The following is an 18,438-nucleotide window of genomic DNA, read 5'->3' as shown; positions in this document are numbered from 1 at the left end:
GGGACTCCAAAATGTACACAAAGAATATTGAGTCCCGAAATAGTGGAAATAGTCGACGTGCATTGCGTGTTGCCGTATGCTTTGGCACAATCGTTGTTTAAAATTAGAAGCGTAGGGACATATCAACAGAGTATATGCATTGGAAACTATCTTTATTGTTATTTGTAATCTTGATCTTTCCAAATTGCACAAACCATGCATCTTTAAATTTAGTTTTATGACAACAAAGTGGTAGCTATATATTGACGCAAATTTCGTCGGCTTTACTCCTTCCAAAAATGTGTACATAATACGGTTTCAGCAACTTCAGTGTAAGTGTTATATTCATTATTAAAACTTTGAGTGTGTGCTTATAGACGATGACAAATGTCTTTAAAAGTATAATTTTATATAATTTCATTTCACTTAATAATACTATTGTTGTAGTAGGCCTACACATAAAATATTGTGACAATCGTTTAATTTAGGTTTTTTTTCTTTCTGAGCACCATTGTTCAACCGTGGCCGGCAGCTGTGTATTTGAGGTCATGTTATGCTTAAAAAAAGAGTGGCATGACGTCCATTTAATTTGTTTAATTCGCCAAGAAATCACCGTTTATAAATAATATAATTATTTTGTTGTTCTGTGAACAAAGAAAGTAGGTGTATGGAACACTTGTTGAATGGGTGTGTTGTTGGGCCAAAGCACTAGCCATCCCCAAGCCTTTGCCCTGCCCTCCCCTTTCTGGTCAACTAACCACAGCTATAGCCACCACTTCGCGCAAAAATCACCGTTTTTTAAACCTTAGTCAACCGATCTATGATATTTTCTAAAGAATGTAAATGTCTTGGACAATATCTATTATAATATATATATTTTAAATTACTTATTTATTGAGAACTATTATGTCAAACATTGTTTAAATTTCGACATGAAACAATAAATTAACGTGCAAATGAGAAAACAAACTTTCATTTGATCTTGTTTAGACCTAAATCCACGGGAAAATGTATAGATAGTTATTTTATAGCAACGAAAGTTGTCGCTGTATAACAACAAGACTCCTCTTGTATGAATAGTTAGGTACATTGGAACAGAAACCTCGAAATTAATTTCCTGTCCTGTTCAGGACGGCTTAAATTCCTGTTTCTCGAATGCATCGCCATGACGACGGTAACCGTGACAACATAAACAACGATCTCAAACATGGCCAGCCCAACTAGAACTTGCCAGTTGTTGAATATAGTCCAATGGATCCCATAGCTGATAGCCTTACTGCTTGTCGGTTTGGTGCTTCTCTCTAACCGGCTGGTCCGCTCGTCCACACCGGTGTTTTCTGAGACAGTTCTTGGGAGGGTGGCAGTACTCTGGTCATCGTCTGGCAGGTTGCTTTTTCTGGTCTCGTTTATAGTTGTGGATTTTGCGTCACCGACTTCGACTTTCTCTTTGTTAAGAGGTGTCTTTTGATTTGAGAAAAAGAAAAAAAACAATGTTCTAAATAATAGTCTTCAAAGAACACCTCAAGAAAGGCGTCGGAGATTGCATGCAACGCCATTGCATTCAACGGATTCACAATAATCTATAACGCATGCAGATTGTGCATCCGTAGGACACTATAATAAGTTATGAATCAGTAAATAAAATAAAAACTGAGAAAAAAGTGTCCCCATAGGCTCCGATTTGTTAACTTAGATTTTGCGGAAATCACAAACAAAACACAAACCACTCGAGGTGTTTACTCGAAAACCCGACCACTCGATTTAATTAAATTTATTTTCCTCTATATTGAAAAATAAAAGTGATAATTAACTCAAACCGTTTATTTGTCTTGCATTTTATAAACCAATTCCACTACAAAGTAATTAAATATGTATCATGTAAAAACATAACGAAATGACGGCGCTCTTTTTTAAAAATAACCAGCAAGATATCATAATAAAATGAACGCCTCCATGTGAATGTTGAAAACATTTTTACGACCATAAAAAACATAACTATATTATAATGTGGTTACACTGCACATTTGGTTCCATATACGTTTTCATTTATTATTTTCATAAAGGCCTTTTTTGACAGCCTTATATACCTTCCCAGCTTTCGGATCTGAGTTTTCCAAGGTATAACTCAGTTGTTGTGTCACGTCTGTCTGCAATGGCGTTTTGATAGTTGATGCATCTGTGATGTAAACAAATTGTCATTATTAACTCTAACAGAATCGTGTTAAAAGGGGTGGGGTGTGGGTTGGAATAAGATAATTGATAATTAGATTCGCCGTGGCTATAGTACACAGTTTGACAACACGTACAAATCTATTTTGAGAGCAGTGGTGGCTCTGAGAAGAGCCGGTCTGTACTCCTCGACACTATGACCGAAACGAGTACAAACCGGCTCTTCTCCAGAGCCACCTCTACTCGCATGAAAGATTTTACACGATGTCATCGCAAACCTACTTGCCTTAATCGTGTCACATTCACACATTCTCAAATATGCATCCCTGTAGAGATATCTTTTGTTCTTTCCATTGTCCCTGTACTTAAGATTTTCATATAGACTTCGTACACAAAATTTCTTGTGGAGCACTCGGTCTTTATATTTTCCCTATGGAGTCCTTTTATTTTCCCGTTTTTGTTTTGTCCTTGGTCCAGTCTCCCAAGGTACCCAACATGAGAGCATTTTACACAGGGACCTGCCCTACACAAATATACATTTATTACCAAACTTAAATTTTACTCACTCGTTATTCCAGTGTTTTGAATCAACACGAAACTACCTGCCGTCACAAGCCAGAAGAGACATGAGATTTTACAGTCCACCCCGTGCATCGTGCTGGCTTCAGTCTCTCTATGGGTCCATCATAAAGGGAGGAATGTTTATCTCGAAGGGAGGAATGTTTCTCCAATTTTTTTTCTAAAAAAACAAACTTGATCGTATTTACTCGTCGCAACACGTCAATGAACGGTAGCTATGCTGACTGAAGCACGGGAAGGACTGGTGCAGGTCTTCTTCGACCCAGTTTGTGCATGGCTCTGCAAGAATGCATTGTGCAAAATTAATCAGCCGTCAAATCTTAAATAAGCGTAGAAGGAATTACGTCTCATAGGACAAAACCATTAAACAAAAACATTAAACCTTTGGGTTAGGAAAAACAACATTGTGGGGATGTTTTTTCTGTGGTGCTGGCAAAAAATTCTGAACGGCGTTTTTCGGTGACCGTGTTGTTAAAGTTGAAGCTTATTGTCACAGCTTTTAATTAAGCACACACAATCACACTTCTTACGCTAAAGAACAAGGAAAGGCCATCCAAAATACACAGTGCCTGCACTATCAGTTCCACTAATTAACCAGTTTGAAATTTCACATGGAACAATGTCCCTTTGATGATGGCACAGCGCTTTCTCATCGGCGTAGGCCTACAAGCTGGTAAAATTCGTGAAATTCCATTTCGTAAAATCTGCAATGGCTATCATAACATGTTATCATACAACGTGTGTCAAACTCACCATTGCTTCCTATGATGCAGTCCTTAATTCCCCTGCTTATTCACCAAGGCAACGATGCTTCCTGAATACAAAAAACACTGTACGAGCAGTGACGTGACAAATTCCACTAATGGACACATTTCAAAGACAAAATTTCTCCCCAAACAAAATGGCTGTGGCGACTGGCTGATTTTCACCTTGAGCCCAACGTATATCATTAAGTTCTCAATTGGATTTTGAGAAGCGATTGATGCGTAGTTACTGCAACTGAAGTGGTCTGGATAAAGACACGGAGGTTGTGACAACAGGTTGTTGGAGGGTAGTCTTTGTACATGGCGGTGTTTTATATCCGCTAATGGTTCTGCACCAAACAGTCTAGGAATTGCGTCGTTTTAAAGGTGATTCAGAGATTGGTTGTATCAAAGTGATGCAAATTTATAGGCAAATTTATAGAAAGATACGGAAAAGGTATGTTCGGTAAGGTTTTAGTTTAATAAACAGTGCCTAATAACTGGGGGGGGGGAGCTCGCCATTTACAATAAAGTTTTTGTAAAATGCGCGCGAGACTGCATTCATTTGGGTACGTTGATTTGAATCATAGTATTATGATCAAGGCCAATTATAAGACGATATAGCCGTCTGATAATATTTTCGAAGCTGCGAATAATGAAGTGGGGTTGTTGTATACTTACAATGTTAAAGGATTGCGTGTACTCTGAAATTTATTCTGGGTCGATGAGTGTACAGAAAATTTCATTGTTACGTGAACCAAGACTAATTTTGTAGAAATGGATGAAAGGAAGATATTTCCTCATAGTTGCGCAGTATACTTTGCCAGCGTGTCAATGCCATTCCAGCTCGTGAAATAAAACTCATCATAGGCCTAATGAGAGTTTAAGGCAAACACAATTTAAATTCACGTGTTAAGCAGCTATGGTGCAGTTAAAACCCGTTGCATTATAAACTGGTTGTACCACGGTGGCTTGGATGAAAGCGCGATCTATTCGCAATGCTCGAACACACCAGTACGCGAGGAATCACCATATTATACTCTGTATAGTATTTGACGAGTTTGTGATCAATTCACAAAGCTTGTAAGAACAAAATCCCTCTAAGACAAGGAAAACCTTGCTTAGCAAAAGCAGGTTAGCAGCCAACACTCCATAAAGTTTACATTATTGTGACTGGTGCCCCACTCTTTTTATACTTAGCAAAGAAATCATATATATGTTAAGCAGCTTTATGAAATTGGTCCCTGGACATCACAGGGACGAACAAAATGATCCAAAACGCAGCTACATTATTATTCCTAACTATTTTGTTGTATAGTGCATTTATTATAACAAATGCACAGTCGTAAAACACTACCCGGGTTTTTGTTATATTTTCATAACGCACTAATAAAAAGAAAAAGGCCTATAAACATTTGACTTAAAAGCGACTATTAAAAAGAATCAATATAACAAGTACAGGTTCTAATCCAATGCTCCACAGTAATAAAGTTGCATGGTCCGATTTTGCCGAAATACATTTTTAAGCAATTGTTTCCCTTTGCAAAAATTTGGACACCCCTAAACAATCTGGGGGTGGGTGAACGATTATGACTGAATCTTTTTTTTCAGAATCAAACGTGTTTTTGTTTACAGATTTCGTAGGATTCTTATACTACAATGGCCTTTTTTGTATGCTTCAAAACAGGAAAAAAAAGGGGAAAAAAAACAATTGCATGGGGGATTGGTCATTAGTAAAGTTTGACAAAACCTTTAAACGCAAGCTTATAATTCTCTTGAATCTATGATCTCTCGAAATTTAAATAATTTGAATCGAAATCAGCAAAAAATCTTTAATAATATAAGATTGTCATACATGATTACTTCTTAAACAGTTTTAACTGCTAAAACACTTGTATAAGTTCATAATAATAAAATAGCACATTCTGCAGCAAAAAAAAAATACCACATAATCAATTTCGAGGTCTTTAGTACGTATGTGCGTATGAATCACTTCTAACTAAGGTCTTGTGCGCATGACGTCATCGACGTGACAAGTGAACATTGGAGGGTCCACGATCGGCAGCCCTTTTACCATAATGTTGTGTCCGTGTCTGTAGTGTCTGATGTGATAATACTATTTAGGTGGGCCTCTTCTTCGTTGAGATGAAGATGGTTACGAAGTCGCCCTTTTCCAAGGATCCTGGAGAAACAAAAATGTTAAAACACATTAATTTTGTTATCTTGAACTGTACCGCAATTTGTTTGTTTGTTTTTATTTATTTCCGTTTATACAACACACTTTCAATTAATAATATACAAGGCGATTGACTTAACAAAACAGACTAAACCAAGTTATACACAAGTTGAGTCCCAAATTGAACAATATGTATGAATGGGTGGTGTCATCCGCGAGAGAAGGAAAATGCCTATTTGTAATGGAGCACCCAAGACTGTTGTCAAATTACAAATAAGTAGATACTAGCAATTAAGAGCAGTTAATGGCATGTATTATACTACTTACCTGAACTCCAGGGTTCAGCAGTGGTAGTGTTGGAGAATAGGATCTGTGGAGTTCTCTTGAATGAACAAAGGAACCCACTATCAGCGATGATCATCAGCCACCCCTCGCTTCCACCTACACACGGACTCAACTTCTTATTGATGAGCCAACGTCTTGTTCCAAGGGCTTCGGGCGTGTATTGCCTGCATCAACAAAGAGGGTAGTCGTTTTGTAACGAAAGGCCATGTACATACACTGAGAAGAATCAATGTGTTTAATAACTTGACGTTTCGATCAGTGTGCCCCGGTCGTCTTCAGGAGAATATACTAGACTCTTTTGTTGAATGCTGCTTAAGCACATGCCTATGGTTCAAATCGCATTGGGCTAACTATAAGAAGTAAGAAGAAATAAGAAGACCCCCGTATTCCGAAAATATCTCTACGAGTAGTAGAACAAAAGCAAGACAACTTCTCAAAGAGCATAATCTATACAACGAGGTGTTACAAAAAACCTATAGCTCACCATGCAATGCCTCATATACTATATCCATATCCAACTTCTACTTACCCTTCGATTGAGAAGACGTTGCACTCTGACTCTTTAGTCAGATCACTCCAGGGTGAGAATATGAGATTCTCTTGGGAGAACCAGCTCAAGCTGTCCGTGCCCTCCCCATCGAAGATGAGGCAAATCGTCTCCATCTCATCCTTGTATACAGAAAGCTTTACCTGATGGGCAATAATTTAACACAAATTTACATTATTTTGGGGGTTAAAAAAAGATTTGACTAGAAGTAAGGACAAAAACTGAAATTGTTAGATTTCATGGACCGGCACAGGCTGTCAGCAATACATCTTGAAGCCTGCTAGTCCAGGCTGTGTCATAAGCCCCAGGACCGCGTCGTCACTGCAGGGTCGTGAGGGACAGAGCTCCGCTGGCCCCCAAGAGCAGTCCCTCATGAAGGCCAATAATGGGTGAGAAAAATCAGCTCCTCAAAAGAAACCGCCGTACACGAACACAATAATGGGACCTGACCCCCCACTACCCCTCTTAGATAACATGGAATAGTCCATTCTAGGACATCAAGGACTTTGGCTCACCCAGAGCAGTGCACGTTTGAGAAAACAGTGAAATAAATAACAAGTGACATGACGAGGGTCGCCAGCCCTCAATTTTTAACTAGTGAACTCCTTCAACAAAATTAGGGAACCCGGTATCAATATTTTGATGGAATCGCCTACCGATAGTTCTCCATTTTTGTTCACCAGTGCACTGCTCTGAGTGCAAATGATTAGTGATGAATACTCATATATTCACCTTATCAATATTCAGTTCTTCCCACAACCTAACGTGATCAGTCTTGTAGTTCCCTGGAAAGGATTTATCAAGCTTACGCGCTGGTGGAATGTCAGTGTTCAGCGAGAATTGTTGCCGCCATAATTGTTTGTTGTTTGAAAGAGCTTGGAATCCGTCTGTGAGCTTGAACACCATCTCCCAATTGTCAGATTCTGTGCGAAAAAATCGTATCAAATATAAATACATATGGTTTCCCATTCATTTTCAGCCAAACAAACATGTTTAATAAAAACGCATTCAATTTCACACATTCTTTGCGACTTTATGAATTTGAATAACTCATTTTAACAATTCAATGCCGATGCGACGGAGTATTCATTTTCGAACGAAGGTGATGGAGCCGGAGGTTAAACTTGAACGAATGTTTGTTGAAAATTGGCCTTAAAACATATATTAGGTCTACATCAGGTTTGTTACCAAATACAAATACAGTTTAATGTTAAGCTAAGGTTTACTCGTGTAAAGGTGATGGTATACCTACTGGCAATAATAAACACTCAAACGCCATGATTTACATTACTGTCAAGGTTAAAGTTGTTTTGAAAATTAACGAAAAGTGTGATGTTTCTTTTTACAGTCTAAAACAGACTACGCCTAAGTGGTTTTGGTGTGCATGCGCAGTATGCAATTTGCATAAGTATTTTCAAGGAAAAGGGTCTGTTATTAAGGAACCGGACCTGTACAATATCCGTAGTATTTATGTTCGTCCTCTCCCTCCGATGGCACCTGGTTGAGGGCGTAAACAATGTAATCTCCACAGTGCAGTGCTCCCAATGCGAGTCTGATGTTACAACATCCATCTTCCTCTGATGCAGAAAGAAGAAACAAATAAACGAGGACTCATTAAAATAGAGATGTGGCAGGACATTCTGTTCCCCGGTGATTCTGTCCTCCGCACGGCGAACATTTTTTTTGATAGTGCCCTCTTAAAAAAAAAAGCAAATTAAAGAAGGGTAAACATAATCGTTTTATTCTTTAAGAGAAATTTTCTTTTGATTTACCCCATGATTACACCGATGTGTCATTCTGTGACCCACATGCATATTACTCAGAAGGGGTTCGAACCCAAGGATGCAAATTGTTCAGCTACCTGTATTGATGCACCCTTCTAGAGGAACGCGTGCCCCTGGTCGGTCTGGTAACTTGTCGTCAACCCATATTGGGTACTGGGTACCGCAGTGATCCAGCTCCACACAGCTTGTAGGCATATCCAGAGGTGCTCCTAAGGAAGTTTGGTCAGACAGAATGAACATAAGCGAATGCAATGACAGAAAAACATATTCACAGACTTGTTTTCACCTCGGACAAATCGAAACACATTATTAAAAGCTTAGGCCTACTTTCGGTTGTCTGCATGCCGTGTGCAATGTGTGTTGTAAAATTATACATGTCATTGTATGTCATTTTGGATTTGACCCGATTATAAACCAAGTACTAATACTGCACCATTTCAATTATTTCAACCTAATAATATTTTTATACCTTTGGTGTCAGTGAAGCGATACCAGCCGGGTCTGATGCTCTGATCACTCAATGATCGCCCGTTGTAGTTTCTCATATCACGGCCTCTCCGAATATCAGTCAAGACAACATGACTCCGGTCTCTACAGGGGTTAATCAGCACTGTTATGAAGAAAAAAACAGAAAAAAACATAGAAACTGTTGAAGTCTACCAAAAGAAATTTACAAACAATGGGAGAACAAAGATAGGTCATAAAGTTACGTATGTATATGTTCTTATCTTAAAGCGGATGCAGGTTTGTCTTACCTCGCCTTGCTCCGGCCTCTGGGACCCCAGTTCGAATCCCGACGAGGGCACTATGTAAAGAACTAAAATGTCTTCATTGCAGTCTTCTTGTTTTCATGGTGTAAATATTTGTATTGCTTATCTTCTTACAGTTTTTAAACTCTACATTCAAATCTACTCTATTTTTATAATGTCTTATCGCATATTTGCTGGTTTTTGATGTTTGAATGAACACAATTCAGCCTTTTGGCCGCTATGTTTGGTTTTTAATTAACCAATAATGAAAATAATAGTAAAATTGTCTCTTCTTGGTTTGCTCTAACAAAGAGCGTTGGAAATAGTATCCAATTCCAAAACAGAAAGGCAGCGTATCTTACATGGAGATTTGATGAAGATCGCAATCACATCGGCACTTTCAACCAAACCTGCGGAGAAATCAAGAACCAGATAACATAAAATGTTTACGTCATTGTTTTTTGGAACAGCAGTCCCTAGATTTCAATAAACACAATTACCGTATCAACTCCAAGCTGACATGGAAACTGGTCATAAATGGGATTTGATGTCAGATTCTACATCAGGTTGACTCATTTCCGGATCATCTCGACTCAGATTGTGGGTTACACTGTCCTTGTAATGGGTCAGGGGAATTCAATAAGATTTAAGACTGGTCTTATCTCGAGTTAGGACGAGTACTCTCGTCCTAACTTAGGACTACAGTTTTATTTCCGATGACTACAGCCTAAAGTTCGTTGTGAAATCGACCCCAGGTCCATTGGAGACATATTTTGTTCTTTCCTTTGTCCCTGTACTTAAGAACCTCCCATATTTGTACACACAGTTCCTTGTGGAGCAACCCAGTCATTAGAATCCCCCGATGGAGTCCCCTTGTTTTTCATTTTCTTTTCGTTCTCAGTCTCCATAGTGAGTATGAAAAAAAGGTCAGTTCTGACCCGGGAGTTTTGTGAGTGTAGCATTATAATGGCTCGCACCACTTGCCCAGCGGACTGAGGTATCCCGGGCGCTGTACAGGAAACTCTGCTGATGGTCGCCGTGGGTGGAGAGGCAGTCATTTGAACTGGATGACACGGCTAGCCAGCCCTCAGCCTTAGAGCAAAAATCACCTTCAATTCCGTCCACACTGTTGATGAAGAACTGCCTGGAATCTTTGCTGTTGGAATGAGAAATGTTTAAAGAAGGAAATTATTGAGCTTATTGTTTAGTCTGCTTTCGAGTAGTTGATGGGTGTTTTTAGCAAAAAGGAGTTCACATATAGAGTGTGGTAAGCAAATGTAGGGTATAGAGATACTGATAAGGTGGGGCAATTTGATTCAGGTGTCGGGTATACGCAAATGAGTTCATTTAAAGGCACTGGTTGGTCATTCCTCAAAATAACTGTTAGCAAAACCACTAACTTGGTAAATATGAGTAATGGAGAGCTGTTGATAGTATAAAGCATTGTGAGAAACGGCTCACTCTGAAATGAGAAAGAAGTAATTTCTCACTAATTTTGAATCTTCTAAAAGTCTGCGGGCCTGAAGCATTTGTTATGCATCCTAAAGCAGACAAAATTGTGCAACAAGGGTGGTTTTCTTTTATTATTCTCTTGCAACTTCGATGACCAATATTGAGTCAAAATTGTTAATACCTGCCCATGGTGAACGTTGTGTATGTGGTGTTCGATGTCATGTCGGTGTACGGCGTCTCGATGATACGGTCTCTTGAGAACCAGTTGAAGCGATCCGATCCCACACCGTCAAATATGAATCGCCGTACCTCACGACCATTCTTATAAAGTGATAAGCGGATCTACGAGAAAATAAAGTAAACTCAAAAAGTTAATCTTTCAGTGTATTAAATGGTTTGGGTACCTTTTTTGTGCGACTTAAAACACAAAAGCCCTCAGATTTACATTAAACTTACACGGTTGAAAGATAATGATGGTTAAAAGCTTCCCTCATCGTGTGACGTCAGATACAAGGCTACCGTTGAGTTGCCTTGTTTAGGCCATTAACCTAAACAAGAACCTTTTCCGAAAGAAGGATTCGAATGCAGCTATGACTAGGGACAACTTGTTTTGCAGAGTTTGGTAGGCAATGTTGCCTACCACAGATACTGCCGTTATTATTTTGTCACATTGGTCCCATTGAATTAGCTGTACACACCTGTTGGACATACATCTGGTGCCAGTTTTTGACGAGGCTGCTCTTGAAAGGTTCTGGGTACGAGGTGTCCAATAGCTGAGCCTCGGGGACGTCCGCATTCACTGATTGGTTAGATGCCCACAGCTTGTAGATGTTGTTATGGTACACGTCTGGTAACGAGACTCCTTTCATTACAAGATCCCACTCAATGAACCCTATTTTTATAGGAGGAAACCAGAATGTGTTATTTTGTTTTTAAAGGTTGTTTTATAGATTGGCTTTTGTTTACTAAGTGACGATTCAGAGAAATTCTTATTTAAAAGAAAGAACAAAAGTGACATGTGATAATTTGAGCCGAATACACTTGATGAGAAACAAACGCAAAATGTCATGACAAAAAAACTACGAATCCACCAACGTTTAGCAAGGTGATTGTGAGTACCAACCGCATCTCAGATTCAAATGTTCTTGGGGTGAAATTATCAAAACCATGTTACTTGGAAGAGAATCTTTTCTCAACATTGTTTATAATATCAACAGTTGCTTCTCACCTAAAGTTGTTTGGTAAATAATTTGAGAATTTATACCAATCTATGACTTTACCTAAAGGTCCCCTAAATCACCCACACTTTTATAAAGAAATACCCTATGGGGTATACTATGCAGAGTTGTGGACTCGAGTCAAGTGACTTGGACTCGAGTCGGCTTCGAGTCGCTATTTTTGTTATAATTGTGACCCGACTCGTAACTTTCAGCACTGACTTGTGACTTGGCTTGAACTTGCAAATGATTCATTGTTCCGTTGTGGAAAGTGTCCCTTAAGTTGGCGTGAGCAAGGGTCCCACTTACCAGTGCAGTAACCAGCAGCCTGGTCTGTGTTGAGTTGAGGCAAGCGGTAAATGTAGAATCCACCACAGTTACGTACAAGCACCATGATCTTGATGTTACAACAGCCTGGATCATCTGTTAGAGAAGAGAATAGCAAGTGCGCATGACGGAATGTGTTAAATTACTTTCTAAACACATCCGGGTCAAATGTGACCCACTTCCGGGTAAGATATGACCCGGCTGACCCGGATCTGCCCGTTGGGCCTGAAACAATTAACCACTGTGCACCCCGGTTCAAATCCCAACTCAGATCAAAGCCTTCTTCCTCTTCTTCTTTTTCCTTTTTAGTGTAGCCTTGAAATCATGATTGAAGCTAAACGCACTGCTAGACACACCGGGGCGAACCCATTCTCTTTGTGATAATTTTACTGCGGTCTTTTACTTGCGTTGATGGTTTTTATAACAACACTTGGGACCTACACCTGTATGTCCAAACCAAAGGAAGAGGCAATGGTTAAGTGTCTCGGTTAAGTTATTAAGGACACAAGTGTCGCGACAGGGACTCGAACCCACACTATGCAATACACCAGAGCTTAAGTTCGGTGCTCACCCCACGCGACTTTGGCTTGGTCCTTTTTGGGTCAAGTCATTGTTGGATACGATTCTTTCCGATTAAAACAAATTCAGATTGATACCTACCTGTGTTGACGCACATTATTCCTTTAACCGTCTCGCCGGATTCAGTATACTGTACATCCAATAACCAAATTGGGTACCGTGTCCCACAGGAGCCAATATTCTGACAGTAATGAGTAATTTCTTCACCTAAAATGACCAAATGACAAAAATATACATCATTAAATTATATTGAAATGTCGTTTGTCAATGTCAGTTCGGGGAAATAAGCTACTGCTGAGCATTTTATGAGGTATAATAAAATGTTGAAGTAAACTATGAAGGATAAAAAAAAAATGTTTGTTTTTATTCTGAAAGCTTACAAAATTTCATGTGAAACATTTCTCTCTGAAATGCAGTTATGGGCATTCTAGGAAACTATAAATATGAAAACACAAACAAGAAAGTTGTTGTTGGTATTGTTGTAGTTTATGTCGTTGTTGTTGTCGTCGTCGTCACTGCTGCTGCTGCTGCCGCCGCTGCTGCTCGTGATGTTGTTGTTGCTGCTACCGTTTTTTATTTTTTATTTTTTTATTTATTAAAATTAAATGATTAATTCAGAGTATTTCTGTTGATGTGAGTGGTTTACCAGCAGGACTGTCGAATCTGTACCAGCCGGGTGCGAGTTGTGTGTCGTCCACCACCGGGTCTCCACTCCCTCTCCAATTTACCCCTCGCTCTCGGTTATCCAAGACCTGATAACTCTTCTTTCTACAAACAGGAGCCTCTGCAGATCAACAAATAAACAATCAAATAACAAATAAATAAATGAAGAGCTAATAGACATGTGCGAAAAGAAAAGTGACGGTGCTTCTATAAAGTTTAGTTTAATTTATAAACAAACAAACAAAAACATTTTGAAAATAAAAACTACAAACTAATAAAATACAAACAAATCTTTCAGAAAACGAGCACAAATCTAAAACATGTTAATCTCCATTGTACAGGAACATGTGAAACTATTGAACTCGTTTAAAATGGAGTCCCTTTTGAGAGATGTTTTGCTTACCTTCTGTCTTCATAAAAATCGCCAGTTCATCCGCCTCCCCAACTTGCTCTGAAATCAAATCAATGTTTTATACTATCAACAGCTCCCCTTTGCTCGTTGCCAAATAAGTTTTTATGCTAACAATTATTTTGAGTAATAACAAAAGTGTCCAGTGCCTTTAAGGCGCCAGTTCAAACAGAAAAAGTCCAAAATGTCCTACCTAAATCCCAGATAGTTGCCGCGTTAGTTCTACTGTATTTGAACATCGGGAAGGGACCATCGTTCTCCCAGCCGCATCCACCAGGCGATGCGATCATCAGAAACCAACCATTTGCGTTCCAACAGTCAGACATTGCCGTACGCATCATCATGAAGCGATGGTTCAAATGACTTCAGACAACAAGAAATGGACAAACAAAAACAAAATGTTTTTTAAACATTTAAATGCTTAGTCTGGTTAATTAAGGGTTGTTGTTTGTAAATAAAAAATTGTTCCATTATTAGTATACGTCCAATGTTTGTCCATTTACATTATCTTTGTCTGTCCATAGGTTGATTGCTACACCGGCATCGGCTCATCAAATCGGCCTCAATCTGTTTCTTTGGCTGTGTAAACCTTACACTACTCCGTTCGCTATTACATTTCAACTGTTGTTTTTACTTACTCGGCATGGATATATTTGACAGATGCATTGAGATCCTTATACGGGCTGGATAGAACCTTGTCACCATCAAACCATGATGTCTTATCTGTACCGGACCCATCGAAGACGATCCGAAGAACTTCAATCCCAGCCGAGTACAAGGAAACCCGAACCTGTGGTTATAACGAATTTACACTCCGTTAATACGAGTTCACAATCGCACTCCGTCATAATCACGGATTCTCAATAAACCGTGATGACGAATTCTTGATCAGTTATAACGAATTCACAATCAATTATTACATATTCACAATCGATTATTACGGATTCACAATCAATTATTACGGATTCACAATCGATTAAACGAGTTCACAATCCGTCATTGCGATTACTTGAGTACTTTACTAGCGTCTTTTGGGGTCTTTTATCTTTTCACTCCTTATACTTTCTTCTTTGCTTGTGATGTGAGGATCGGGTGTTTACCTCAGCAATATTCAAGGAGTTCCAGTCTTTCACCAACATGCTCTTGAAATGTCCCTGGTAACCTGTCCCAATGACCGCAGCCTCCGGTATGTTCTCATTGAGAGCCTCTTCGCTGGTCCACAGATCGTATGGGTCTGGTTCGGAGATACCAGCCATGGCCTTAAAAACCATCAACCAAGGTCCACTGTCTAAAAGACCAGAAATTACGAAAAATCAAACACCAAATGGTATCATGACCGCCTATCGCGTATTTATTGAATTGAAATGATGCTGAGATTGAACTGGAGTAAGAGACATCGTAAGGACAATAAAATAAGCTAAATGGAGATGGGCTGGACGCAGTGCCAGGAGAACAGGAACAACCAAGGACAACCAAGGACAACCAAGGACATGGAAAAGGAAAGGAGTAGACAGAGAAGAAGATGGAGAGATGGCATCAGGGTATATGCAGGAGCAACATGGACCAGAAATGCAAGAAATATAAAGGAATGACATTTACACGAGGGCTGCATTCTACACTGGATGAACTCAGCCTAATAGATGCTGATGAGATTGAACCGACCTGTACAGAACGCTGCAGGACGGACGCAACGTGGAAGTCTGGGTAGGTGGTAGATGTAGAACGCCCCACAGTTACGAACCCCAATCATAATCCTCACGTTGCAACACCCATCTTCCTCTAATAGAAAAATACACCAAGATAAAGGTTACAAGTTTGGGGTTGAACAAAGAACAAATTGACTGCATCTACACTTGAACCATCGACCCCCGTAATAACATACCGGCGCTCTACCAAATATCTTAGCCCTAGTTGACAATCTCCCTAAATTATTATTAGCCAATATCTTTTCAGGAGGATATAATTTAGGCGGGTAATATAATCTCCTGTAATTAAACGTGGAATTCCCTTCATCAAAGCAAATATAGATTGTGGTAAAATTGTGAGTCTAAACAATAGGTCGAAAAACAAAGACAAATCCCCAATGTATACGGGGTCGACAAACGCATGTGTGGGTGCGTGGTGGTGTGTGGTGTGCAGGGGGTGGGGGCGGAGCAAGGGACCTGATTGACCCCCCTAAATAATAAGTAGTTTTATATCCTGTCAAAATAAATAGTGTCATGCCAAATACAGATTCTATTTCCACATTCCATTTTGGTTAATTTGTTCCCATTTCCCTCTACTGGGAGTAAATGTTTCGGTAATTTATTTACCACATGTGTTTTGCATTTTTGGGCAAGTTTAAATATCCCCTGGGTGCGAACCCAGACCTAGCAACATTTGCCCCTTAAAGGCTGTGTTTATTTTTGGAAACTAGCTGTTTATCATACTATACATTTGCTTTGCTTTGAAATTACTAAATAAATTACCAGTATTAATGCAACCAGTTACTACTGCATTGTTCCTATCCGCTGGTAACCGGCCGTCCATCCAAACCGGGTACCGGGTTGCACACATTCCCATCGGAACGCACTCAGTGGGCATCCGGGCACCTGTTTATGATATTAGAAAACATAATTTTTTTATTTTAATAATAATTTATAAAGGAATTTTTTATTCGCATTCTGTGATTCTATGGGATTGATTTTACAATGCACTTGCGATAACCTTCGTTCGGTAAAATCCAACGGCCTAGATAAAGAGTTGAGCTGTTTTGCTGAGTGGATTAGGATACGATAGGTTAAAAACCACAAATCTTGACACACTTTACAGGGACAGTGAACATTTAAGAGGCCCTGGGGACTACAATTGGGCCGAGATGAAACAAGTGACCTCTAGATTCAGTTATATAGTGTGGCTTCAAACAGGGTTTAACATCGAGTAAACTCAAATGACGCTAGAGTGGCCAAAAGGAGTTGAATCAAGATCGTGATGGGCCTTGATTTAATAGCATGCCAAAACATGTGACAACATAATAAAGAAATAATTGATGTGGTAACTTTGAACTTGAGTTTTCCACTCAGTCCGTTTGAATATAAAAACATGCCCCTAAAATCTTGTTTTTATGGATTCCCACTTCGTAAAACAAAAATGCACAATAGTATTTAAATCATCTTATCATTGTTATTACAGACACAGTTTCACGATGTGTAGTGTGTTTGTTTAAGCTGACCCTTGATCAAGTGACATGAAACAAAGAAATCAAAGATGCATTCAGTGTAATTCCATTGTTTAAATAAACTGTTACCCATCTTTACTCAGGCCTAAAAACCAAGGAGCAGTATGTTTTGCTCCATGCTGAAACGTACAGAAAGTGACACAAAATCTGAAAAAAAATATTTACCTGAATTTCCCATGAATCTATACCATCCTTCTTGCAAGGAGTGGTCACTGAGAAGCTCGGTGGACACCACATGCATAGAAGAGAAACCGGAATTCCTCCGTTCATCGTCTAAGACGGTGTAGAGATCAGCATCACAAGCATCCTCGACAGCTGCAGGAAAGTGAAATTAGAAAGTAAAATGCTCATGAGTATTCTGGTCTTCTTCTTTCGAGACCACCATCTACTCTTTCTTCAAATGTTTGGCCAGGGTTGGGCGCATCTCACAGCCTTCTCGCTTGCTGCCTATCATTAATTATGTTTTTGTGTAAACAATAGTGTAGTTGGAATTTTAAAAGCTAAAATGTATTCCATATATTCCGAGATGTTTTTTCTTACCGGTCTGGGAGGACCCATCGGGATCGACGGCTCCTTCCTGACACCCACAAACGGCCACCAACATGCAAGTCAATAACAAACGCATACTTAAGACATTCATCTCTAGTTCCTGAAAAGTCAAACAGACAAACATAACTGCATTAGTTGTCGATATCTTGTTGAGCTTTTCCTCGAGAGACAGTGGTTCATGTATAAGTTGCATTTGCGAAAGTCTAGTGCGTTTTGATAACAGTTTGACTCGCAAGTGAAATACAGCCTTTGTAGTGTTCACCTTTTTAGCTTTAAAAATTATGAAATTTGAGAACTTGTGTTACACTTCAAGGGGGACACAAATAGACAACGTCTAACCATAGATATCTTTTCTATTTTGTCTAACCTCAGAGCTGAGGTTCCGTAACTATCCGTAAGTATCCTTGAAAAAGATAAGCTTTGTACCATAATCATATGTATATAATATGTATGTTTTTCATTCATAAATTCTAAGTTTCAAAATGTCTCAACATACTTTCAAGAATCCGTGAGTGAGTCCTCGACAAAATAATGTCCGACGCACGAGCTAGCTGAATCCTTCACGTGGAGTGGTTTCTAGCCTCCCGTCCGGGCATCACTCTCTTTCCCCGGTTGTTGTTCCCTCTTTGCTACTCGTAACAAGAATGCTGCCCTGTTCTTAAAATTTTAACGGCAACAATGTTTCTCCTGAGATAGATCTGTGACTGAACTTCTAAGACACCTGTCACCAGCCGTCGTTAAACTTGCCCCGAATATATCATTCGAACTTCCTCCTGTTGGTCAAAAAGAAACCACAGGAACTCAGGGGTGGGAACATTCTTTCTGAGATGCGAACTCAATGTGAACTGTTTCATGTTGTGCGAGTGGCTACCAAAACAATAATAATACTTATTGGTAAACTGAGAGTGCAAAACTCTAAGAATATGAGTGTTAAAGTCATTTAAAGGAACACGT

The 18,438-nt window shown here is 39.3% G+C and overlaps 2 protein-coding genes across 2 annotated transcripts; both read right to left on the bottom strand.

Moving 5' to 3' along the window:
- Positions 1–135: 135 nt before the first annotated feature.
- On the bottom strand, positions 136–2,855 carry LOC139940520 (uncharacterized). The gene is made up of 3 exons (XM_071936814.1): positions 2,715–2,855; positions 2,067–2,155; positions 136–1,440 (listed from the first exon to the last, which is right to left on the bottom strand). The coding sequence occupies exons 1-3, from the start codon at positions 2,800–2,802 to the stop codon at positions 1,060–1,062; spliced, it is 558 nt and encodes a 185-aa protein (XP_071792915.1). The 5' UTR covers positions 2,803–2,855; the 3' UTR covers positions 136–1,059.
- A 29-nt stretch (positions 2,856–2,884) lies between these two features.
- LOC139940517 (uncharacterized) lies at positions 2,885–18,320 on the bottom strand. The gene is made up of 24 exons (XM_071936810.1): positions 17,981–18,320; positions 17,476–17,584; positions 17,101–17,250; positions 16,187–16,309; positions 15,381–15,497; positions 14,819–15,006; positions 14,357–14,508; positions 13,912–14,081; positions 13,713–13,760; positions 13,293–13,430; positions 12,728–12,853; positions 12,050–12,163; positions 11,222–11,415; positions 10,705–10,865; positions 10,049–10,227; positions 9,434–9,481; positions 8,792–8,932; positions 8,400–8,531; positions 7,987–8,115; positions 7,271–7,461; positions 6,521–6,681; positions 5,974–6,155; positions 3,481–5,652; positions 2,885–3,006 (listed from the first exon to the last, which is right to left on the bottom strand). Exons 2-23 carry the CDS (start codon positions 17,573–17,575, stop codon positions 5,591–5,593), a joined length of 3,006 nt encoding a protein of 1,001 aa, XP_071792911.1. The 5' UTR covers positions 17,576–17,584; positions 17,981–18,320; the 3' UTR covers positions 2,885–3,006; positions 3,481–5,590.
- Between the last annotated feature and the right edge of the window lie 118 nt (positions 18,321–18,438).

This window comes from Asterias amurensis, chromosome 8 (genome assembly GCF_032118995.1).
Source record: "Asterias amurensis chromosome 8, ASM3211899v1".
In the NCBI taxonomy this organism is placed as follows: domain Eukaryota; kingdom Metazoa; phylum Echinodermata; class Asteroidea; order Forcipulatida; family Asteriidae; genus Asterias; species Asterias amurensis.
The sequence above is the reverse complement of the archived record's forward strand: the minus strand, read 5'-3'. Positions and strand labels throughout refer to the sequence as shown.